The 26,892-nt window shown below is 34.5% G+C and overlaps 1 protein-coding gene across 5 annotated transcripts in view; it reads right to left on the bottom strand.

The window, feature by feature from the left end:
- Nucleotides 1-1,991: 1,991 nt before the first annotated feature.
- The window catches only part of LOC142336083 (syntaxin-binding protein 1-like), a 631,753-nt gene continuing 606,852 nt past the window's right edge, over nucleotides 1,992-26,892 (bottom strand). For 2 of the 5 annotated variants that reach the window (XM_075384601.1, XM_075384602.1), the window contains exons 10-14: nucleotides 19,103-19,269; nucleotides 16,982-16,996; nucleotides 16,388-16,626; nucleotides 3,062-3,147; nucleotides 1,992-2,765 (exon numbers count right to left, since the gene is read on the bottom strand). In XM_075384601.1, coding sequence (XP_075240716.1) covers nucleotides 2,540-2,765; nucleotides 3,062-3,147; nucleotides 16,388-16,626; nucleotides 16,982-16,996; nucleotides 19,103-19,269 — 733 coding nt within the window. In that variant the 3' untranslated portion in view covers nucleotides 1,992-2,539. The remainder of the gene's footprint in view (nucleotides 2,766-3,061; nucleotides 3,148-16,387; nucleotides 16,627-16,981; nucleotides 16,997-19,102; nucleotides 19,270-26,892) is intronic. The other 3 variants (XM_075384604.1, XM_075384603.1, XM_075384605.1) reach the window with 3 other exon arrangements.

Genomic DNA, 26,892 nt, shown 5'->3' with positions numbered 1-26,892 from the left:
GAAATAATGAACAAAAGGCAGATTTGAATTGCTTGTGACGTCATATGGTCATAGAAATCTTGACGCAATAAAAACTGGCATGACAAGTCCTGACGTGCAATTCAAAGAATTTTCATTGACTAAAAAACTAGACCTAGAACGGACTGAGTGAATTGGGAAAACCATTTAGAAAAAACCGATCCAAAAAGGCGAAAAAACAGTAAACATACCCGGCAGATTGCCGGAAAATAGCCGCCGTTGATTCCAATAAGCATGATTGGGATTGAAATAACAGAAGATATGGAAAAAAAAAGATTTTTGTACAAAAACATTTTTTTAAGTCCGATTTATTTTGATGGCATTTCGTGGTTGAACATACTTCTGTTTCTTAGAGAGAGGCTACAGGGGCTACCATCAATAACAATAAGCATTAGAGATGGTATATAAGACTTATAGGAACGACGTTCAAATAGCGGGCATCTAAAATTGGGCTTTATGGGTTTATCCCGTTTCTATTTCTGACTTCGATTTTTTTATACTGACTCTGTTCATTTTGAATTGCTTTGCTGAGCAACTGATGTTCAAAATCACTTTTAGCAGAATGAGAGAAGAGAGAAACTAGCCTAGAGAAGTCAAAAAGATTTCACGCAAAATGTTGAAAAGGCGGCAAAATGAGGTAAAGCGAAACATTTTTTTATTCGACGAAGTAAAAAAAAATAGGAGCGCTATAATAGCCGGCTGAGAAGATGAGGGTGGCTATTAAAAAAATAGGAGCGCTATAATAGCCGGCTGAGATGAGGGCGGCTATTAAATATCAAAGTGAAATTTCCAGATGTGATCTGCTTGAAATTGTGATTGAGAGGGAATTTTAGATCAACCGAAATGCAAAACGTCAAGGGCGTAAAAGTCACTCGAAAAGTCAAAATTGTCAAGCTAAAATTTTGCATGAAAAAAAAAGACACATGTTTACAATAACTGCTATGAACTACGTTCAAGAGCAATTAAAAGGACAGCGCCCCAATACAATTCAAATTCTTTGGATTGCAAAAAACCATGAGGGCCAATAATAGCCCCATCTATTGCTTTGCGGCTATTAATAATAATGAGCCTTTTGTTCTGCTCTATGGCCTTTGTTCTGCAAATTTAAGCTGAGGTTCGCAAATAAGACGCGACGAAACTACAGTCCACAATGAATTTTAATGGTGATCTAGTTTCGGCTTAAAAACAAGTTTGAATAAATCATTCATAATTGACATAGAACATCTAATAAATATTTGCTTGCTTCGAATAATGTACACAATCAGCCAATTATTTATATTCCTCATTTCTCAAACACATCTACTAACTCAGCTAAAATGATAGAATGATAAACAATTTGACACGCACGTACAGGCATATTACAATTAGTTGACATATAATCTCTGTTTAGTTTGTTTCAAAACATCGCAGCAGCTATCGCAATTCTAAACTCGATAGTATACATTGAATAGCAATAAAAAAAGTTAAATATTCTTAGTCGCTAATTAAAATGAGCATTAAGGGTAAAATGAATGAATGAATGGAAAGTATAGTTCATACATACATTCATGACAATTTGAAGGCAGTGAGAGCAAAAAGATTTTTTGAGATTTGGGAAAACATTGAATGCAGGCTGAAGCAAATCGTTAGGAAACTGTTTCCACATCCATACAACACTAGAATTTCGCGTTCAAACTGCGTGCTACTAAAATAACCTATTTGGCTACTCCTATTTATCAGTGCCACGCAAATTTTTTCAATTAGTTTTGCAATAGAAGGCAGACATGGGAGTAAGAAACAGTTGATCCACTCTATTTTGTGCATTATAACTCATCACTTTTTGGAGTTGGAGGAAAAGGAACTGCCCCCCCCCCCCCCCCCCCAGGCACGTTATAACAATCGATTTTTACATCTTTATTATGGTACATAAGCCGTAGTACTTAGTATCGCTTCTTTTTGTACCAAAAAAGTATCAGTGCAAAATTAAAACAAAATCTTTGTTCATGGGGGGGGGGGGGGGAGGGGAGGGAGGAAACAGGTCTCAGGAAAGATTGAACAAGTGAGCTCTGAATACAAATAAGCATTCTAATTTATGAAATCAAATTGAAGTTAAAACATGTAGAAAATTGAAATTCGGAGTTATTTATTTGACAATCGAAATATACATTAATAAGTAGCGTATCAAATGATATATTTTGTTATCTCAAAAACATTCCTCGGAATACTTTGTAACAAATGTGAAGTCTTTGGAATAAGAAGAATAACTGAGAATAACCTGATCATGTTTGCCACACTCGCCACATAACCAACTGTAATTTATTCATTTTGAACTAATTGTAGGAAACAACTGCACGCTTTATAAACAAATACATGAATGTAATTGGGTGATTTGAAAAACACGCCCGTACATAAATGTAGTTTGAATTAATAATTTTTGGGTTTAATCAGACTTATGGCCCCGTGGTTTTCACTTGGCATTGCGAACTCCTTCCCCTTTCGCCAGCAAATACGCGTTCGATATCATTTGCAAACGCCACGTAAGTTAATTACTGAGTTCACGCAGGTTCTTTAGGAAGTTTTCGGGCGTCATTATGTGGCTGGATCCAATGAGCACTTCGAATTTCCTGGTTCCCTTGAATGCCTCAGTGACCTCGTAGGCACACCTGGTCTCCGAGTAGCACATGCCACCCAGTATGAACACAATGAGACGGGGTCCCGCGTGACCCATGTCTTTCTTGTCACGGTGCCACTGGCCATAGCCACGCGCACTTAACATACACAACAGGTTTCCGTAAAAATATGTATATCAACTTAATGAAAAAAATAAATTTACTTAATATTTAGCGCAACATTTTTATGAGCCTGTTTGTATACTGCGTTTGTACATGCCGATTTCTGTTCTCTGCTATGAAAGGTTAAGAAATGAAAAAATGATGGTCAATTTCAAAGCACTAACGTCTTCTTGTTTTTAAAACTACAATCCCAATTTGAGTATGAAAATCTTGAAAAGAAAAACGGCCTCGTGGTAATGAATAATCAAAAACAATTATTAATTGCTAATTACCTCTTGGCGCCACCTCCTCCCATCATAGGTCCTTTTCCATCAATGAAAGGGAACTGTCGCGTGTCAAGCTGGTCATTTATTGCGTCCTGAAAGATACTAGCTGATACGGCGTGTTTTTGTGTATAAAGAAAGAAGCTCGCGTTCACTTTTAACAAGAAATCTGCAGCTAGTTAACACCTCACCAGAGAGTCTAGTTTCAATCTTGGTAAGCAAGTAATAGTGCGCCGAAAAAAATGCTTTGGTAAAACTGACTAACTGAAAACATTACCGGCACACTGTAGATTACAGCTGTGAGATACTTACGTGCCGGAGAAGAGAGATAGAAAAAGATTCAGAAATGAGTTAATGCAGTTTTCCACGCCACATACGTAACTATCAAAAAAAACTTTTAGCAATCAATCAATATTGATTGCTAATAGCTGCCGTCAGCCTCTCACGGACTTTCACGTTCCATTGCTGACTTGCCTCACTCACGGCTTCAACGTGAAGGAATTTATATTTCGTTCAGCAAATTTACGCGAATAGATTCAAGGTCAAAAAGTGAAATTGGGTCAAAGCATTGAGATAAACCAATAAAGCCCGTGCACTAACACAATGTATAGACTTGATTCAGTGCGTTGTTATCAGAGTTCCTTAGAGAAGAAACATATACCGAATAACGTCGGACAAATAGCTCTCGAACGACAGGCGGGTCAATTTAATTAAGCTAGACAGATATTTTTATGGGTGCAAAAACGTCAGATCAGGGAAGGATTCCAACCCCGAACTCCGGAGCTCTCGGCTGCAGCATTACACTCTCGGCTACCAGACTCATGTGATTTCCTATGCTACAATTGCTTTTTCTTGAGCAACAAACTTCACTTTGGAGCGACAGCAATTGAGATCACTCAAAAATGAACACAAACTTGAAAAAGTCACTAGAGAAGTCGAAGAATGTTCCTGAACAAAAACCGCAAAAACAGTCAAGCAAAAATTTCGCATAAAACCACACACGTTTAAAATAGTTACTTCATACTACGTTCGAGAGCAATTAATAATGCTAACTTCAATTGGTGTTCAGCTTATTTTCCTAATATAAAATCTAAAGAAACTGCAAACTAAATTAAACACTTTTAACACTTAAAAAATAGACTGTTTTCAATTTTTTCAATTATTCTCAAACAGATTCAATCCCAATGTCGGCCAATGGGACCAACGGCGGCTATTCGCCCACTATGTTCCAATTTCAGTGAACAGGAACATATTTAAGAGCAGTCCATTGCACAAATGAGTTTTTTCGAAAGAAATAAATCTCGCAACAGCCGTTACAGAGAGAAGTCAACGAATAAATTTTTCAAAACTGTGCCATGTGCACAAATGTTAAACGAAAAGAAGGGCCAGAAGATAAAAGACAAAAAGAAAGCAAGAGTAGTTCTGAATTACAACCAAAAGAATTGAATGAAAACAGCGCTGAATATCAAGCTTACTACATAAAAAATTGAAAGTCAACAAAGCAAATGACCCTACATAATTTTTTTTGGAGGAGAATCAATGATGTCAAAGTTATAAAAACCAAAAGCTAAAAATTAAACAATCCATCAACTTTATCATCGTCGCGAATCATAAACCACTTTCTGAATAAATAAACTGGAGTACCGAAACAAAGAGGAGAACGAATGAGGGCGAAAACCGAAAATGTTAATAGTATTGAAATTAAGAAGTGGCATCAAGGTGGGTCAAAATTGAAAACAAAACGGCCAATTACGCCATGAGTTTGTGTATTCTCAGGAGCTTCGGAGCACCAGCTCTAGTAAATTGCACACTTAGAGAATAGTAGAGCTCGAAGACAGATGCTCAGCGACTTGAAGACTACCGGTATCTTTGTTTATACTGTTTTTGCGCACGAAAAGTCAAAAGCGCGAATTTATTTACATAATTGACAAAGAAATAATGTTAGAAACTTCGAATCAATAGTGTGATCAAACGATAAAGTAACAAAACAAAAAACGCGGGCAAAATTCGAAAATTCAAAACTTTTTTTAAAACGAGTGCTATCGAAATTAAAATGATCAGCTGCAACTGAAAGCTTTGTGAAGATTGAAACATGCCTCTTTTAAAATTACACATATCATGTCATTGAAAAGACTAAGTGACATGGCAACAAAAGCAATAAATAGGCAAAACTCAAAAATCAATGGTCAAAATCAGTGAAACAATTCATTTTGTTTCACTGAAGAGGAGCACAAACCTTTTTTGAAACGTCACCTTTCTTTGAAGAAGTAATAAGAATAATACCCATTGAGTTATTCAAAAAATTAGAAACTCTTAAGCTATTAACTCACAAGCTTAATTATTCAATAACTTTACTGAAAAAAATGAAACTTAAAAATAAACCGACCAAAGTCGGAGGAATCGCTCTCGAACGGCAGGCGGGGACAATCTAATTTGGAGGGGATGTAGCTCAGAAATGATTTATGCGTTCAAGAAAACCGACCACATACGGGTGGGCACCATTGACTTAGGTTGGCAGTCTGACATCTTAACCACGCAGCCAGAATTTTACAAACAAACTTTATTTCAGAACGGGAAAAACTTAAAACAGTCAAAAATTAAGAACTAAAGTGTAAAAAGGTCACTCTAAGAAGTCGACGAACATTCTAGATCAAAAGCGCAACGGTCAAACAATAACTTTGATTAAAATATACAAACATAACATTAAAATGGTCATAAAAAGTACTTATGTCTTGCAAAAGACCTTTATCAACTTAAACCAGCCTCAGTTTTAGACTGGTCCATCAAAAAATTTGAAAAATGACAGAAAACACGAAAACTGCGACATTTTGGGCTCAAAAACTCCTAAAGATGAGCTTTTAACCTTAAACTACGGCCTTCCTGGTAACTTCAGCACACTGAGCACTTGAAAGACTACTAAATGCGGCTAAGACCCTCCAATGAAACTTAATGCTTGCTGGGCACTACCGGTTTATCCTGTTTTTAAGGACAAAAAGTCAAATGGGTCAAGCGAAAAATCGCATTAAAAAGACTAACAGGACTAATATAATTGCTACAAACTTCATTTGAGAGCAATTAATTAACGAGAAAAATTTCTCTAAAACCTAAAATTGTACAAACACCGTTTTCTCACTGCACTTTCGAAGTATTGGAAAACTTCATAATACTAAAACTGCGTTACATTACTCAATTTTGACTTTCCATTACAAGAAGCAGTCAAAAAGAATGCAAAGAGATAATTGAAAAACAGGGCCTAAATACAATTCAAACTCTTTGAATTGTAAAACACAAAAGTATTGTGATATGTCTACTCTGAAACTCGTAGCTACAAATATAGCCGAAGAAAGCCGGAAAATAGCTTCCGTTGACCCGCTTGACGTCCAATAGGATCTGAACTCTTTGAGCGCATGATATCATTTAACTTCAAAAGCACATAAATTACATCACTAATTACATAAGGGACGAGTGACAACAGTATGAAGAATGAAATCCGTTATCATTAGCATAAAGTGAAAAGGCGACAAAAGCAACTAACAAAAACAAAAATTTCAAAAAAGCAGAAAAGTCCTGAATTACACTCAAAGAACTGCATTAACTGATAACCTGCGAATTAACATTTTTTACAGCAACATTAAACTAAGACAGTCAACAAAGCCCATGACCCAATCTATATGAGCAATACTTAACAAAACAAAATCTGAAAACAATTAAGAATATTTATTCAAGATTTTAGTTTTTTGAGAATTGCCAAAAAAAACAACATTATGAAGATGTCATTATGCATACTTAAATAAAAAACGAATTAAAAAAAATAGCCGGACATGTACCGAAGTACAATCCAAATTAATGGAATATCTAATAAATTTATGCACATTTTAACAAAACCAGCCTCATATTGTTAATAGAGCAAAAAAATGAAAGTAAAAGAAATACAAGTGAAAGACAAACAATTTTCCCGAAAACTACAAAAATAGCTAATAATTTTTAAAACAAACAATGTAAAGTCACCGAGTAATGTGTATATGTATGCCTCAGTGACAAAAAACCACTAGGAGGCATCCACATAGACATTACTCTATTTCCATTTATATATCACTATATTTCCCATTCTTATACATTTTAAAACAATCAATTCCTGTCTCACTTAGTGCAATCCACCAGTACAGAGTTAAGCTGGTAATTAACCAATCATGTATTAACCAGCTTGCATTAATCAATCATAGTGATCCTAAAGTATGTAATATCTTATATTGGAATAACCATTATTTTCTATGTAAAGATGTATCATTCTTATTAAGAAAATCATATAACCATTAGTGTTATCCATGTCTAAAATATTGTATGTCATTTCGAACTGAAGATTGCATTGAACAATCATTTAGATTCATGGAATAATATAGGAAGAACATTCCATCTTGATGAATATCATCATGATTTCCAGTTTGATGAATTCCAGTTTGATTATTATCATTATATAAACAGAGTACCTTTCACTATTACATATGATTTAGAACGTAAAATGAAAAACAGAAAAATTCCTATTGCTTGTGGGTTTTATATTAAAAATTATTATCCTGATATATTTGTAGATAAATATGAAATTTATGCTGGTGATGACATAGTTGGTTGGTTTGTAGATAAAATTGATTATTATAATAAATTATTCAAAGAAATTTTAAAAGTAAATATTCCATTAAAAGAGGATACTATTACTCAATTATATACTAGCTGTCATTATTGTAATGAGGAAATGGGTGATGACAACGACGGGATTATGATCACCTCAATGGTAAATTTAGAGGTTATGCCCACAACAAATGTAACCTACAAGCTAAAAAAATTTTGTACCAATGTATGCATAAAATTCTTCTAATTATGACAATTACCTTTTCAAAACTAAACTAGCAAAGAAAATTAAAATGAAAGTATCAGCTAAAACTGATGAGAACTATATTAATATTGATATGGGTTGTATAAAAGCATTAGATATGTTTAAGTTCTTTCATTCACTTACTTTAGATGCTCTAACTAAGACATTAAGTGATAGTGAGTGTGTAAGGTTGAAAAAATATAAATTAGAAAGATGTAAAGGTATATTCCCTTATGAGTGGATAGATAGTGTGGATAAACTTAATAATACAGAACTAACTCCTAAAGATGCACTTTATTCTAAGTTAAAACAGAGTGGTATTACAGATGAAGAATATCAACATGCATTAGGTTGTTGGAGTGAGTCTGGTTGTGAGTCAATTAAAGACTACATAATGGTTTATCTTAAAACAGATGTATTATTATCAGATGTATTTGAAAAGTTTAAAGCTAAATGTTTAGAGTATTATAAAATAAATCCTTGTTATACAAACTCTACTCCTGGATTGACTTGGATATGTGGAACTTGGATATGTGGATTAAACATACTGATGTTAAATTTAAAAATTATAAAGACGAAATAGTTAATATTTATGATACAGTACAAAAAGGTATAAGAGGTGGGTTAGTTTCAGTGTTGGGTAATTGTCATTTAAAATGTAAAAAAAAACAAATAGGTCCTGAGCAGAGGTAAGAGAATTATTTAAAGTATTTAGACTTCAATTCATTGTATGCTTCTGCTATGGTACAAACTTTAACTACTGAGGAGATTACTGTTTGTGATAAAAATAATTACATTAGCTCTAGCTCTAACGTAGGCTACATCTATACTTTAGATATTAAAACTAATGAGGAGCTAAAACAAAAGACAAAGAAGTATGCATTCTTTCCTGAAAGACAAAAGCTAACATTGAACAGTTTACAGATTATCAAGATGAGCAGAAAAAAACTCCAAACCAAATGAGAAGTTGATGTTGAAGTTAACGGATAAAAAAGATTATGTAATTGATGTTGGATTGGCATTTGGATCATGGGTTGAGGTTAGAGGATATTACAATTAAACAAAAGTTAGAGTAGAGTAAAAGTGAATGGTTAAAACCTTATCTAGAGATTGATATTCAGAAGAGAAAAGAGCTAAAGCTAGAAGAGATAAACTTGGTGATGTATTCTTTAAACTAATGAATAATGTATTCTATGGAAAGACAATAAAAAATGTATATAATAGACAAGATATAGAGTTAGTTAATGAAGTAGATAGATACCTTAAACTGTAGAAAAAATTAACTTTAAGCATAATATAGGAAGAACATTCCATCATGATGAAAATCATCATGATTTCCAGTTTGATGAATTCCAGTTTGATTATTATCATTATATAAACAGAGTACCTTTCACTATTACATATGATTTAGAACGTAAAATGAAAAACAGAAAAATTCCTATTGCTTGTGGGTTTTATATTAAAAATTATTATCCTGATATATTTGTAGATAAATATGAAAGCTATGCTGGTGATGACATAGTTGGTTGGTTTGTAGATAAAATTGATTATCATAATAAATTATTCAAAGAAATTTTAAAAGTATATATTCCATTAAAAGAGGATACTATTACTCAATTATATACTAGCTGTTATTATTGTAATGAGGAAATCGGTGATGACAACGACGAGATTATGATTACCTCAATAGTAAATTTAGAGGTTATGCCCACAATAAATGTAACCTACAAGCTAAAAAAATTTGTACCAATGTATGCATAAAATTCTTCTAATTATGACAATTACCTTTTCAAAACTAAACTAGCAAAGAAAATTAAAATGAAAGTATCAGCTAAAACTGATGAGAACTATATTAATATTGATATGGGTTGTATAAAAGCATTAGATATGTTTAAGTTCTTTCATTCACTTAGTTTAGATGCTCTAACTAAGACATTAAGTGATAGTGAGTGTGTAAGGTTGAAAAAATATAAATAAGAAAGATGTAAAGGTATATTCCCGTATAAGTGGATAGATAGTGTAGATAAACTTAATAATACAGACCTAACTCCTAAAGATGCACTTTATTCTAAGTTAAAACAGAGTGGTATTGCAGATGAAGAACATCAACGGGCATTAGGTTGTTGGAGTGAGTCTGGTTGTGAGTCAATTAAAGACTACATGATGGTTTATATTAAAACAGATATATTATTATCAGTAGATGTATTTGAAAAGTTTAGAGCTATGCGTTTAGAGTGTTACAAAAAAGATCCTTGTTATACATAATCTACTCCTGGATTAACTTGGCTATGTGGATTAAAATACACTGATGCTAAACTTAAAAATTATAAAGACGAAATAGTTAATATTTATGATACAGTACAAAAAGGTATAAGAGGTGGGTTAGTTTCAGTGTTGGATAATTGTCATTTAAAATGTAAAAATAAACAAATAGGTCCTGAGTAGAGATAAGAGAATTATTAAAAGTATTTAGACTTCAATTCATTGTATGCTTCTGCTATGGTACAAACTTTACCTACTGAGGAGATCACTGTTTGTGATAATAATAATTACATTACCTCTAGCTCTAACGTAGGCTACATCTATACTTTAGATATTAAAACTAATGAGGAGCTAAAACAAAAGACAAAGAAGTATGCATTCTTTCCTGAAACACAAAAGCTAACATTGAACAGTTTACAGATTATCAAGATGAGCAGAAAAAACTCCAAACCAAATGAGAAGTAGATGTTGAAGTTAACGGATAAGAAAGATTATGTAATTGATGGAGAGATGTTGGATTGGCATTTGGATCATGGGTTGAGGTTAGAGGATATTACAATTAAACAAAAGTTAGAGTAGAGTAAAAGTGAATGGTTAAAACCTTATATAGAGTTTGATATTCAGAAGAGAAAAGTGCTAGAGCTAGAGGAGATAAATTTGGCGATGTATTCTTTAAACTAATGAATAATGCATTCTATGGAAGACAGTAAAAAATGTATATAATAGACAAGATATAGAGTTAGTTAATAAAGTAGATAGATATCATAAACTGTAGAAAATATTAAGTTTAAGTATGCCTTAGAGTTTGATGATGATTTGGTTGCTGTGCGTAAAACAAGAGGAAATGTTAAGTTAGACAACTTTAATTATATTGGATTTGTTATATTAGAAAAAGCTAAACTATTTATGTATCAAGCTATATATGATTACTTTGAGAAAAGTTAGGTTGTAGTTATCATTATACTGATCCTGATAGTATATTTATAAATATTAATGTTCCTTTAGATAGTACTATAGAAACTGAAATGAATAAAATGAAAGGTATATTAAGTAACACTGAATTGGGTAGAATGAAAGATGAAATACCTAATGATATTATTATAGAAGCATGTTTACCTCAAGATTGAGCATTTTGTTATACTAGAGTTAAAGGAAAAGAAGAGAAAAAGTTAAAAGGTATAACTAAAGCTAAAATTAAAACTCAAATTACTAAAGAAGATTATAAGAATGCTATATACGCAGCTAAAAGAAAATATGTAACTAATTATACTATTGATATTAATAAACATCACTTAGAAACTTACGAACAATATAAGATAGCTATTAATCCATTCGATGATAAAGGTATTAGGGATTCTAATGGTGAATTTGAGTTCTACTAATAATTTTTCATGTAATATATAAAAAAATAAACAAGTTAAGCTCGTATTTTTTATTTTGCAAGTTGGTTTTATGTGCTTTTTACACGGTCTCATTAGTTACACTAGTATCTGGGGACGTCCGCTGGAGTCAGTGGGGATAGTACCCAAACTACCCGTCTGATGACGGTTAATTACCAGCTTAACTCTGTACTAGTGGATTGCACTAAGTGAGACAGGAAATGATTGTTTTAAAATGTATAAGAATGGGAAATATAGTGATATATAAATGGAAATAGAGTAATGTGTATATGGATGCCTCCTAGTGGCTCTTTGTCACTGATGCATCCATATACACATTACTTCACAGAAAACATTAGCTACGGAGTGAAACAATTATTTCGATTAACTTAATCCTCATCAGCAACCGACGGGACTTGTCATCATTTATGAGATAAAGCGATAAGACCACAATAAGTACAACAAACACTAGCAAAACTCAAAAATTCACGGAAGGGGGAGGGAGGGATTCAAACTCAGGGAGGGGTCAAACTCTAAGAGCCGATCTTCAGACTGAAATTATTTCTCCTAAACATCCGGATCGCATACGTGGAAACTAGTGAGAGGTAAGTGTGGTGACCTAAATTGGGGGAGGTGAGCTCAGTTGGGGTGAAGAGGGTCACGCCTGATGGCTTATAGGTGGAATGAGGTGGATGGCGAAAACAATAAGACGAAAATTCGGTTTAAAAATCGCACAAAGACCAGCAGGACTAATATCATTGCTACAAACTTCATTTGAGATCAGCTAAACGGGCAAGATCAAAACATTCATCAATATTAAAACATAACTGGCAGATTGTCGGAGAATATCCGCCGTTGACGCGCTTGACGCACATGGAAATTGAAACAAAAGGACGAAAATAAAATTGACAGAATTTTATAGTTTTCAAAAGTGTACTCATTTGGTGTGCAGTTTCAGTTAGATTCTAGAGCTATAATTAATTCAGCTTTTAGACTGAAGACTACTATGCTTAACGTCAGCTAGCAATCGCTCTAATAAACTTAGATAACTCAATGCAGTAGGAATTATTGACTTACAGACTGCATTCACTACATTGCCCAATTCAATGCGTGAGAGAATTAAATTTCATTCAGTCGAAACAGTGAGTGAGGTTAGTCAGAAGTCAAGCGTCTAAATCGTGATCAGAAGGTACAGCAAATTTGAAAAAAGGAGAGCGCCTAAATGATAGCCGTTGTGACGCTGACGGGGGCCATTAAAAATTACTACAACTTTTGTAACTAAGTTTGCATTACTAAAACACGTGCCTCAAAAAAAGATATGAAGAGTATCTCTAGCTTGCACAAGACCAAAAGTAAGTTGAAGTCCAAGTGAAGAAAATTCTAAAAACATAGCTAGCAGACTGCCAGAAAAAAGTCGCAATTGCTTCGTAGATCTGCAGTCTCAAAACAATACCTTTTTTTTTACTAAATGCTGAGATGTTATATTGTTTATTAAGAATTTGTTTATCTTAATTCACTTCTATTTACTGCTCTAAAATAACCTTCAATTAGAGTGACACACACTTACTCACACCTCATCTCTTTGAATTAAAAAGTCAATTTTACAGTGAGGAAGTCATTTTTGAGAGTGAGGTAAGTCACGTGTGACCAAAAAACTATTTCACACGAATGAACAAAGAACTCGCTCCAATAAGATTGAAAAAAGACGTCACACACGCACTTCAGTTAAAATTGCATGAAAGAATGAACAAAAAGCAGACTTGAAGTGATTGTGACGTCATATGGTCGTAACAAAAATCTTGACGACGGAATCAGAAAACATAGGACAAGTCCTGGAATACAATTCAAAGAACTGTAAAAAATTATGACCTAACAACCATTTACTCCACTTTAAAAGGCAAATGAGAGCTGTAAGTAATGAGACTAAGCAACAAATACAGAACAATAATATATAGAACAACAAAAACAAGCGAAACTAAAAATTCAAATTTTATTTTTTGAAAAGACAGGATCAACATCAAAAAACTTCTATGAACTCACACCACCAACTAAATTGCTCCATTTCTTATTCACAACCTGTCATTAAACGTCGATGAGTCCTCTCCTTAATAATACTAAATGATAAAACAAAAATAACCAAAAATCGCAATAAAATTCGCAAAAACATTTTTTTGAAAACACTTAGAATAAAAGTCACAGAACGCAACAGCTACTAAAGGACACAATTACAACAATCGATTGAGTCATCAATGACCACCGTTGAGGCCTGTCATTCAAGAAAATAAGCGATAAGACAACAATAATACAACAAATACTACCAAAACTAAAAAAAAAGTCACTAAGGTTTTTTTTAAAACGAACAAGCGTATACGTCTCAACGCAAAAGCTATTAATTGAAATGATCTGCTTAAATTGAAGCCTCTTTAGCAACCAATGAGACCCATCAATAATGACTAAGAGTTAAGACAACAAGGTTGAAAAGGAAAACTCGCAAAACTCAAAAAATTCTATAAAAATTATTGAAAACAATTAGTGTCAAGTCATCAAAAGCACCAGCTTTGATCAAAAACGATTAAATCGATAAACTTAAACCCTATTACCAGCGTCAAAGACCTGTCTCTAATAAAATTAAATGATAAGACATCAAAAAGTACAATAAATACTTGCAGAACTCAAAAATTCACTCAAATTTTTTAAGAAGTAGTGTCAAAGTCATGAAAACCACTAGCTAATAACACGAGCCAATAAGTAGATTCTTTTACGCCTCATTGGCAACCAATCAGACATGTCATTGATGATACTAAGAGATAAGTCAACAGATGATTTCTAAAAAAAAAAAGGGGGCAAAATCTAATATTCACTAATATTTTATGGCAACAAATAGTGGCGAAGTTATAAAAAGTTTTAGCTGCTCCTAAACGAATTCAAGCAAAGGCATATAGGCACAAAAAGAACACATATCCACCGTCTTGAAAGCACTGAAGGAGATGAAACTCTGAAAACACAAGTCAAATTGATGCACCTAAAAAATTTTTAAAAATCCATCGCAAAAACCGCCAAATTGTTCAAACACCAATTTCTCACTCCACTTTACAGGTATTTTGAAAAAAGTCACGCTAATTGTAGAAAAAACCAAGAAAACGCCTATAATAGCCTTAGCTGTCGTTTCGTGGCTATTAAAAAATTGACAAAAAACAAGAAAAACAGCACAATTTTGTGGTCATAAGTGACAATTTCACCTCCATTTCATACGTTCCCAGCGACTTCAGTACGTTAAGCACCTTTAAAACTACTAACATAGCTGGCAGATTGCCAGAAAATAGCCGCAATAGATTCGTAGACCGGCAGTCTAAGAAAAACATTGAAAAAAAGGACAGACCAAAAAAATTCGTCTTTTCATTGAAGGCTGATCTGTTGTATTTTGATTAAAAATCTTTATAACTTATTGCTGCCATAACTTATTGCTGCCTCTATTAGTTGATCTCAAATAACCTTCATTTAGAGTGACACACACCCATTTGACCTTATCTCTTTGAATTAAAGTAAATAAAAGTCAATTTCAAAGTGAGGAAGTCATTTTTGAGAGTGAGGTAAGTCAAGTGTGACCAAAAATTTAATCACGCACATGAACAAAAAAACTCGCTCAACTAAGAGCGAAAAATGACGTCACACATGCAATTCAGTTGAAATTGCATGAACGAATGAACAAAAAGTGGCTGTGACGTCATATGGTCGTAACAAAAATCATGACGACGAAATTAAAAAAAAAACCAAGAGAAGGCCAATAATAGCCCCAGCTATCGCTGTGCGGCTATTAAAAACAAACTTAGGGCTTCTATTGAAATTTAATGCCCGCCGAGCGTTACCGTGAGCGACACCAAAAGCAACATTAGAACACGTGCATCGCCTTCAATTTCATTGACGAAACATAACCGACTAAACGTCGGAAGAAATGCTCTCGAACGACTAGTGGGAGCTCTAATCAATTGCAGCCTGCTTCAGTCGGGTGGAAGGCGGGAGGAGGGAGAGGGAGGGGGAGCTAAATGGAACTAAGAAGTTCAATAGTGGGCTTCAAATAACCACATTAGAGGTTAACATATACCACTATTAAAATTTAAAGCGAAAATGGCACCAGTTTCGGCGCACTTTTCATTTGACTTTAAGTATTAAATTGCCACCAGTTGATTTCAGCTGCTTGAAATTGTGACTGAGAGAGATTTTTAGATCACGCAAAACGCAAAAAGTCAAGGGCGTAAAAGTCACTCGAAAAGTCAAAACTGTCAAGCGAAAATTTTGCATACACACGTTAACAATAATTGCTATGAACTTCGTTCAAGAGCATTTAAAATCAGAAGCAAATAATAGTAACAGAAGAGGAAAAGTTAAAAGAAATTCTCTCAAAAACCCGAAAATTTGTTCAAACTGTTGTACAGCAATTACGAAATTCACGCTAAAACTACTCGCTTTTCGCTCCTTTCACAACTCCAGCTTGACAAAAATTACTACTCTATTTTTATATCTCATTGGCAAGTGAAAGACGAAAAAAATGAACAGATAAAAAATCAGCACCCAATACAATCCAAATCCTTTAGATTGTAAAAAAGGAAAGCGCCTAAATTATTATAGCATTTGACAGGCTGACGTCGGCTATTAAATTTTATCAAAATATTGTTAGAGACTTCGTTCGATTAAGAAGATAAGTACTTACTTACCTCTGAGTGCTCAGTTAACAAAACGATTGCTATGCGAAGAGTTATACAATGCAAGTAAACACGGCCCGGTAATTTGCCGTTAGTTTTGGTTACTTGTGACAAGAATACATACCTCCATAATGTCTTTGACATAGGGTGTCCATCGGGAATGTTTGAACGTGTTCTCATCAATCCTGTTCTTTCTATCAGGGTGTCGGTACTTCTTCTTCACGCCTGCCCCTCCGGCACCTCCTCCCATTGCATCGGAGACAACAGGGATGCCCAGGTTAGCCAGATTGTGCATAATCACACTCTGGTTAGCCGGAATACTCGCGTGCTGCACGAGCTTATCCAGGTTCTCAGTGGAAATACCTACGGATCAAATAAACAATTCTAGGTCACTTTCAATCAAACGTCTATCAAAACATAGTGCCTTAATATTTACGAATGCTCATTAATTTTTGTTACTTAAGCAACCAAAAACCGTACATTTCAGATTGCTAGTTATTTCTTCTCGGCCTGCTGATTATTTCGATTTTGTTAGAAATCATGAAGATACTTTTCCTATAAATCATACTCAACACTTCCTTATCTTTCCTGTTAAAGAGATTTTCAGAATGTGAAGGCAAGTATGATTTTTTTCCAACTATTTCTGTTATTTATACAGCTTATTCAATTGATGAGCTCAAGCAGCAAGATATGATCTTTGAAAGCATTAGTTTGTTACCTTCGTCTTCATCGACTGAAAAAAAGCAGAATGGACACCATCACAATTTTCAGGAAAATAGTGTATTTCAGTTCAGTAAACGGCTCTTCGTACAGGAAACTTACCCTAACATCATCACATTGCCGCTTCGTATATCCATAATATATTGGCGAGTCGACATGAAAGCTAACATATCTAGCAAAACGGGCGTTTTGCACAATAAAAGTGAATCAGAGTTAAGCATTTACACGGTTAAGCAATTCACTACTATTGTGCCAAACTTTCATGGGACGACAAATCTGATTCGTCAAAAATCATTTCTCAAATATATCCCTCACTAGATGAAGGAGATTGAGAGGAATATACTACTGGCTCTCATTGTTCGATTTTAAAAAAGAAATACTGAATTACCTGAGTATTTACAGACTAGAGTAAATTTCCAGGCAGTGTGTTTTACAGGTATTACGTAAGATGTGTCATTGTTACAATATTACAAAAATTATATATTACAAGAGATAATGCACGTTTGCAATCATTAAGTATAGAGACAAATTACGGTTACATTAAATACAATTGGGAACAAATCTAAAATTTATTTCATAATTATTGTTTTAAAGAGCCACGAAAATTTAAAGTCACGCCATGAAACTTTACCAAAACTATGATTTTCATAGTTCGCAACAAACTGTTTAAAGAAATCTAGATTTCTTTAAAGCTTAGCGTAACCACATGGGCAGAACAAAAGATTTTTGGGTATTTTGTTCAAACCGTCAATACCTCATCAGATAACGCTTTTATCGTAGTGTTTGCTCCTACTAACTGTTTGATGAAAAAACTTTCCAGTTCTTAGATGTTTATAGCAGTCAAAAGTAGGTAGCGAGAGTCCATTTGGACTACTGAATGCTGGTTTTCGATCAGTAATTAAAAGAAAGACGTAGCAGCAGGTTAACCTGTAGTCCAGCAGGAGGCGAACAGGTAGTATTTTCTCCTGGAGCTAAATATCTGTAGATGATTCGAATTTCGAACGATGATAACACGATTTGACTGTCCAGCTTGATCGTTTGTCTAAGGAAACGACTAAATTGTCATCAAATGTGCTCAATAGTACGGCTGGATAATGTAAATGGCTAATTACTACAGAATTAATCATAACAAGAAATAGCTCTTTTGGTAGGCGGACTCTCAAGTTGTATAAGCATTTAATACTTTGGGCCATTTTCGAGAGCAGATTCTTAACCTCTGTCTGACAGTTGAGTTCATTATCTATAGTTATAACCAGCTATTTCACTTGAAATTTCTCTTCAATTTTTTGTTCTGGAATTTGTAGTGATTGTGGTTGACTCTTTTTGCCAAATACAATAAATTCAATTTATCTGCATTTAAAGTGCTAGTGACGTAAAGTAGTCCAGTATATCTTCTATTTAGTGTTCAACGTTTTACAAATATTAACGTCGCAATGTGATGTCAAAAGAACACTATCGTCAGCGTATTGGATGATTTAACACGTTTTTAGTCCTAAATCATTTGCATAAAGATTGAATAAAAGCTGTGCTAGAACTGTACCCTGCGGTACCCCATGATGTAATTGAATCCAGTCCAAAATTTCATCATTCACAATTTCTCTTTGCATCCTTCCGCTTAAGAAACTTGATAATTTTTGCTGCTGAATCATTGAAGCCAAGATATTTCACATTTTTTAATAGTAGAGTATGATTTATTGAGTGGAAGGCTTTTGAGAGATTAAGAAAGGCACATTTAGTAAGCTTGTTTTCATTCAATTCCTCTCTAACGCGCTCAGTGAAGTAAACTAATGCGTCTACTGTAGAATATTTTTCCCGTAGTAGAATATTTTCTCCTACGGTCGTCGATGGCCAGTTCTGCAGTCTGACGATTACCCAAGATGCGCTGTCAATTTTAGCTTCAGTCGGCATCTGTTTTGTGAATGAATGGGGAAAAACGGTCGTTGACTTAAAAAATCAGCTTTTTAAATGATTTCCAATGAATAACTAAAGCTCAAGTAATAATTCAGTTGTTCTTATAACCTGCTCTGTTAAATGCTCATTGAGCTGCTTTGATGTCCTCGTTTATCTACAGAATTCATTGTAACTATTGGATAAATGTAGGTGGCTCCAATTCTCCTACCTAGTTTTGAGTGTATATATAGAAGTATAATCCTGATCTTGTCGTTTGAGGACACATTGCTGTCGAGGAGGATTGGCACTACGTTCTTCATGTGATCCTTCACTCTCTCGCCGTCTGCGTCACTGCCCATGGCCAAGTCCTGCTCCACAAGACACAATTTGTCAGCCCTATTGGCAAAAACAACATCAGCGTTTCCAGATTGCCAGAAAATAACCGAGATAGCTTCGTAGATTTGCAGTCTCAAAAACGTAAACATTCCCGACCGATTGCCGGAAAATAGCCGCCGCTGATTCCCATAACCAAGACTGGGATTGAAAGAACTAAAAAACTAACGAAAAGTTGATCTTTGAACAATTTTAAAGTGCAAACTATTTTGATGTCAATATGGAGCTGAACATACTCCTGTTTCGCAGTGAGACGACACACGGGCTAGTATCGATACCAATAAGCATTAGAGATGGTAACTAAGAACAAAGTTTGAGTAACGGGTATCTAAAATTGGGCTTTATGGATTCATCTCGTTTCTATTTCTGATTTCGTTTTCTGATACTGACTCTGTTTATTATGAATTACTTTGCTGAGCAACTGCTGACTAAAAACACTTTTAGCAGAATGAGAGAAGAGTGAAACTAGCCTAGAGAACTGAAAAAGATTTCACGCAAAATGTTGAACAAGCTGTGAACTAAGGTAAAGCGAAAATTTAGTATTCGACGAAAAAAACAAAGCAGGGCAAGTCCTGAAATACATTTCAAAGAATTTCATTAATTTATGACCTGACAATCATTTATGCTGTTTTAAAAGTCAAATGAGAGCTGTTAGTAATGAGACTGAGCAGTAAAACAACACCAGAAAAACAAGACTAAAAATTCAACTTTTATTTTTTGAAAGGACAGGATCAACATCACAAAACAACTGCTATGATCTCAAACTGCAACTATATTCCTCTATTTCTCATTAGCAGCCTGTCATTAACTGTCGATGCGTCCTCTCACTAGTAATATTAAATCACAAAAAAAAACAAAAATCGCAATAAAGCTCGCTGCAACTTTTTGAAAATACTTAGTATAAAAGTCACAGAACGCAACAGCCACTGAAAGATACAATTACATCAATTAATTGAGTCCTCAATTAGCACCGGTGAGAACTGTCATCAAGAGATTAAGTGATAAGACAGCAATAAGTACAACAAACACTAGCAAAACTTAAAACAACCACAAAGATCTTTTCAACGAACAAGCGCATAAGTCATAAAAAGCAAAAGCTATGAGCTGAAAGGACTTGCTTTCAAAACAGCCTTTTTAGCAACCAATGAGACCTATCGATAATGAGACGAAGTTAAGACGACAAAGTTGAAAAGAAAAACTCGCAAAACTCGAAAAAGTTCAATAAAAATTATTGAAAACAATTAGTGTCACAGTCATAGAAAGCTCTCGCTTTGACCAAAAACGATTAAATCAAGAAATTTATTCCCTATTAGCAGCATCAGGGACGTCTCCTCAAGGAGATTAAAAGAAAAGACATCAAAAAGTACAAACATAGCCGGCAGACGCTTGTCTCCTACCATGAATTGAAACAAATAAATAAGATTGGCAGATCGACTAGCAGCTTTTTAATAGACCACTAGACTTTTCGGGTTAGACTCGGACTGTCATTTTTATGATAAACATTTACTCTACAAGGATAACACCCTAATGGAGCTTTACTAATTAATACTCATGAATTAGGGCATATAAGTTTGGCACTACATTGATGCACACTATTGACCTTTAATAAGTAAATGTTCAAAAACTTTAAAGTTCCATAAGTGAGTTCAGAAGTCATTTTTTTAGTGAGGTTAAGTCACGCAACTGACCTAAAAGCAGAAATGACGTCACAAACACAAATTTTAACTGTAAAGCAGTAGAAGTCACTGAAGTCATTGAAAAAGTCTATTCCAAGAAGTCAGGGTAAGACAAAACAAAAATAAGGCAAAAACGATAGAAAAAAAAATAGGAGCGCAATAATAGCCGCCTGGAATTGCTGACGCGGCTATTAATAAAAGGAGTGTCAAAGTCATTAAAATAACTGGCTAACAACTCGAGCCGTTAATTAGGTTCTTTTGCGCCTCATTAGCAACCAATGAGACCTGTCATTAATGATCCTTAGTGATAAGACAAGAGATAAATTTCTTAAAAAAATGCAAAATCTAAAATTCATTAATACTTTATGTCAACAAATAGTGACAAAGTCATAAAAAGTTTTGAGCAACCTCTTAATGGATTCAAGGAAATTCAACATATCAAACACATATATACAGTCTGAGAAGCAATGAAGGAAAAGAAACTCTCAAAACAAGTCAAATTGACGCACCTGAAAAGAAATTCATCTCAAAAACCGTCAAATTGTTCAAACACCAATTTCTCACTCCACTTTAGAGGTGTTTTGGAAAAAGTCACACCTCAAACCTACTCAATTTTTCGCTCCTTTCACTATTTCAGTGTAACCAAAATCACTCTAATTTTACTTCTCACTGACATGAAAAAGCCGCAAAAAGAGTGAACAGATCTTAAAAGAGAGCGCACCAATACAATTAAATTCTTTGATTATTGAAAAAAATAGGACCGCTATATTAGCCGGCCGAGAAGCTGAGTCAGCTATTAACAAAAAGACTTACAATAAGAAAACATACCCGGCAGATTGCCGGAAAATAGCCGCCGTTGATTCCAATAAGCATGATTGGGATTGAAAGAATAGAAGACATTGAAAAAAAAAAAGATTTTTGTACAAAAACATTTAAGTCCGAATAATTTGGATGGCATTTCGTAGTTGAACATACTTCTTTTTCTTAGAGAGAGGCTACAGGGGCTACTATCAATGCAAATAAGCATTAGAGATGGTAACTAAGACTTATAGGAACGACGTTCAAATAGCGGGCATCTAAAATTGGGCTTTATGGGTTTATCCCGTTTCTATTTTTGACTTCGATTTTTTTATACTGACTCTGTTCATTTTGAATTGCTTTGCTGAGCAACTGATGTTCAAATTTACTTCTAGCAGAATGAGAGAAGAGAGAAACTAACCTAGAGAAGTCAAAAAGATTTCACGCAAAATGTCGAAAAAGCGGCAAAATGGTAAAGCGAAAAAAAGTTCGACGAAGTAAAAAAAATAGGAGCGCTATAATAGCCGGCTGAGAAGATGAGGGCGGCTATTAATTAAGAATCTGTATAACTTATCTGCTTTCAATATACAAACTCAGTTGACCTGATCTCCTTGAATTAAAGTAAAGATATTTTGAGATTGAGGAATTTTTTAGTAAGGTACGTTACGTTTGACCAAAAACTTAATCACGCGACTGAACGAACAAACTCTTTCCACTAAGAGAAATAATGACAACGAACGCTATCCACTGAAAATTGCGAGAACGAAACAAAACATATCAGGACAAATGCTGAAGCACTTCAAAGAATATTCACTGACTAAACACAACCAGACCAAGAATGGACTACGAAAGGGTTGGTAAAACCACTAACAGACAAGTCAGATCAAAAAATTTAAAAAAAAACAGTGAGTCGATGTCAAAATAACGCACGCAAAAAAAATATTAACGAGAAAGCGAATTTTTTCAAACGCCCTTTTCAAACTTTATTTTTCGCTCCACTTCTTGCTTCGGCGTGAACAAAATTACCACGTCAATTTGACTTGAAAATCTTAAAAATGTGTGAACAGATCTAAAAAAAAGCCTGCGAACTAATACAATTCAAATTCTTTGAATGGTTAAAAGCAGATTTGCAGTCATCGTGACATCATATGGTCGCAACTAAAATAAGGACGACGAAATAAACATATCTGGCAGGTTGCCAGAAATAAGCTGCAATAGCTTTGTAGATCTGAGGTCCCAAAAAAGACAGACCAGAAAAATTCGTCTTTTCATTGAAGGTTGATATGTTATATTTTGACTAAAAATCTGTATTTGCTGCTTCTATTAGCTGCCCTCTAATAAATTTTATTTAGAGTGACACACACCCACTTGACCTTATCTCTTTGAATTAAAATTAACATAGCCGGCAGATTGCCGGAATAGCTGCGAAAGAATAGACCTGCGTGCCATATAATAGAGATAGAAACAGATACAGATCTAAATTGAAAAAAAAATCGACGCCGCTCAAAAAACTAGGCTAAAAAACATTCAGCGATAAATTAATAAAGCTCGTTAAAATTCATTCCACAGAAGCCTCTTATCAGGGACCTTTACTGCACATAGGAGTTCCTTTGACCTTAAACAAATTCAAATTAAACTTAAGTTTTAAAGTGCAAAAGTCATTTTATTGAGAGAGGTAAGTCACGTTGATCAAAAAGTAATCACGCAAATAACCTAAAATCTTTCGGAAAAGCGAGTGAGAAATGACGTCACGCGCGCAAATGCCGTTAGTGAGAGGAAGAAGTCATTCAGAAAATTTGACTTTTTCAGCTTTGCGGTGTGAACAAATGTAAAACGAAAAAAGAGCGTCAGACGACGAAACAAAAAAAAACCAAGAGCACCGCAATATAGCTACGCTCAGCTTACAGCTTCGCAGCTATAATAAAAGTCAATTTCAAAGTGAGGATGTCATTTTTGAGAGTGAGGTAAGTCAAGTTTGACCAAAAACTTAATCACGCGAATAAAAAAAACTTGCCCTACTAAGAGCGAAAAATGACGTCACGCACGCACTTCAGTTGAGATTGCATGAACGAATGAACAAAAAGCAGATTTGAAGTGGTTGTGACGAATATGGTCGTAACAAATCGCGACGACGAAATAAAAAAACACAGCAGGACAAGTCCTGGCGTACAATTCAAAGAAATTTCACTGACTAAACAAAAAACAAGACCTAGACCAGGTTATGAAAGGATTGGGAAAATTATTTAAAAAACAAAATCCAGTCCAAAAAACTGAAAAAACAGTAAAAACCAAAGTAAAATTGCCGCATGTGAAAAAAAATCACTAGCGAGAAAGCGAATTTTTGTTCAAACACCGTTTTCTTACTTTACTTTAAAAATAGAGCGAAAAAATTTCACGCAGCAAAGCCACTCGCTTTTTCGCTCCGCTTCCTGTTTCGGCGTGACCAAAATCACAACTCCAATTCGACTTCAAAATTCATGAAAATGTGTGAACAGATCTAAAAAAAAGACAGCTCCCCAAAACAATTCAAATTCTTTGAATTGTAAAATATAGCCGGCAGATTGCCGGAAAATAGCCACGATAGACGCTTATGGCGTTACATGAATTGAAGCAACTATAGAAATAAAATAGACAGATCGACCACCAGTCCTTTAATAGACCACTAGACTTTTTGGGTCAGCTTCGGACTGTCATTTTTATGAGATACATAAGCTCTATAAGAAAGCCCTAATAGGGCTTTTTAAAATTAGGATATTTTCCATTTGTGCTCCCTCAGCTTAGTGGCCGCATATTTTTTGCACCACCCAGATGCACGTGCAATATTGGGGGGGGGCACAAACGGAAAAAATCCCAAAATTAATACTCGAGATCAAAAACTCAAGACTCTAATATTCAAGAATTAGGGCATATGTTTGGAACTACTTAGATGCACACTATTGATCTTTAATAAGTAAAAGTTCACAAAATTTAAAGTTTCATATGTGAGCTCGGAAGTCTTTTTTTGAGTGAGGTAAGTCATTGAAAAAGTCAATTGCAAGAAGTCACGGTAAGACGTAACAAAAATCTGTTAGACGAAGTAAAAAAAAATAGAAGGACAAGTCCTGACGTACAATTCAAAGAATTTTCATTGACTAAACAGAAAAATAAACCTAGAACGGACTATTAATGGTTTGGCAAAACCATTTAGAAAAAAAGCGATCCAAAAAATCGAAAAAACAGTAAAAATCAAAGTAAAATTGCCGCATGTGAACAAAAAATAACTAGCGAGAAAGCGAATTTTTGTTCAAACACCGTTTTCTCACTCTACTTTAAATTTAGAGCGAAAAAATTTCACGCCGCAAAACCACTCGCTTTTTCGCTCCACATTCTGTTTCGGAGTGACCAAAATCACTACTCCAATTTGACTTCAAAAATCACGAAAATGTGTGAACAGATCTTAAAAAAAAAGACAGCGCCCCAATACAATTCAAATTCTTTGAATTGTAAAAATTAGGAGCGCTATAATAGCCGACTAGAATTGAGGACGCGGCAATTAAAAACCAAGAGAAGGCCAATAATAGCCCCAGCTATCGCTGTGCGGCTATTAATAACAAAGCAGGAGAAGTCTTTAATTAAAATCCTAAGAACTAAACGAAAGTAAAAAAAAAACTGACTGTCAAACTCCATTGAATAACAACTTTTAAAAGTCAATATAGCATATACCAATACAAGCACAAAATCACAATTTTTGAATTTTGTGGAACAAACTTGTGACTAAGTCATTGAAACCATTACAGTATATTAATTAAGATAACTAAACAACAAAGATTTTGATGGTGTCCACTTCATATTTGGAAAACAAATGAGAGAAAGTAAGGGGACAACAGACAGCAAGTTCGAGGACATTAGAATTACACGAAGGTCTTTGAAAATAAGTGAAAATAAAAATATATTATAATAATGAATTAGGCTAAAACTTTAATCTTGAATCTCAGCAGACTGTAAAAAATTAAAAATTCTAGAGGTTCAATCAGGAAATGTTATAAAACCAACAAATGCAGGCAACAATTAGAACTCACTGATATCTGATGTAATAATGATATCAAAATAAATCAGCTATATTCTTTTAAAAAGCGTGAAATACAGAGAAAACTGTTACATAAATAAAACACTTTCACGAGAAAAATATGCTTCACTATAGAGCAAAGGAGACCGTTCAAAGGAGACGAAATCAAAGGAATACCAACTGAAAATACAGGAGAAACTCAAAAAATCATTGGTATTGTTTTTGAATATACTGACAAGTTGTTAAAATCGTTAAAGTCGTTAAAACAAAAATAGATAGAAATAAAGTCAAAACCAAAAACATCACTACTAAGTTTTTGAAAAGTAGCATCGAAGTCGTTAAAATGGTTAGATATGAACTGAGACCAATTAATAGTTCCAATTACACTTATAAAATAGCCAGGACTGTCATTTATGCACCTAAGTCATCAGACAAAACAACTATTTTTGAAGAAGTGAAAAAGTAGTTAAAGCCTTTAGATATTATTCACAACTCTTCAATAAAACTGATTCAGTCTCACTAAAGAGCCACTCAGACGACACTAAGCATTAAGGAGACAAAGCAACAGGACAACGAAAAGAACTAAAAATAACGGACTAAGGTCGGGCGAATTGCTCTCAAACGGCCCGCGAGATTGGCTTCCTCAGTGGCTAGCCACGGTATAAAGAGGCCAGCTTGAGCTTAATTGAAGGATCATGAGGCGATCGCAACGGGGGGGGGGGGTGTACCGGGGGGCTGATGGGGTGGGGAGGGGGGAGGCAACAGTTTTCGGCTGCACGGGGCCGAGTTTTTGGCTGCAGGGGTGGGATTAAAGGGGGGGGGGGGTGAAGCGAATTGGGCTCATGTTCTATTTTTGTGTGGAGGGCGTGGGGGAGGTGTCAGGGTCAACTTCTAAGAACCGCCCTTCATACCATAAGTATTCTGTGAATCGCATACATGGAGACTAGTGAGCTGAAAGGCAATAAGAGCACTTAATGTCTGCTGGGCGCTCCCTGTTTATTATCTTTTTAAGGACGAAAAGTCAAATGGCTCAGACGAAAAATCGGTCAAGCAAAAAATCGCATAAAAAAAGACCGACAGGACTAATATAATTGCTACAAACTTCGT

The sequence above is a fragment of the Convolutriloba macropyga genome, chromosome 3 (genome assembly GCF_964194025.1).
Source record: "Convolutriloba macropyga chromosome 3, txConMacr16.3, whole genome shotgun sequence".
Taxonomy (NCBI): domain Eukaryota; kingdom Metazoa; phylum Xenacoelomorpha; order Acoela; family Convolutidae; genus Convolutriloba; species Convolutriloba macropyga.
The sequence above is the reverse complement of the archived record's forward strand: the minus strand, read 5'-3'. Positions and strand labels throughout refer to the sequence as shown.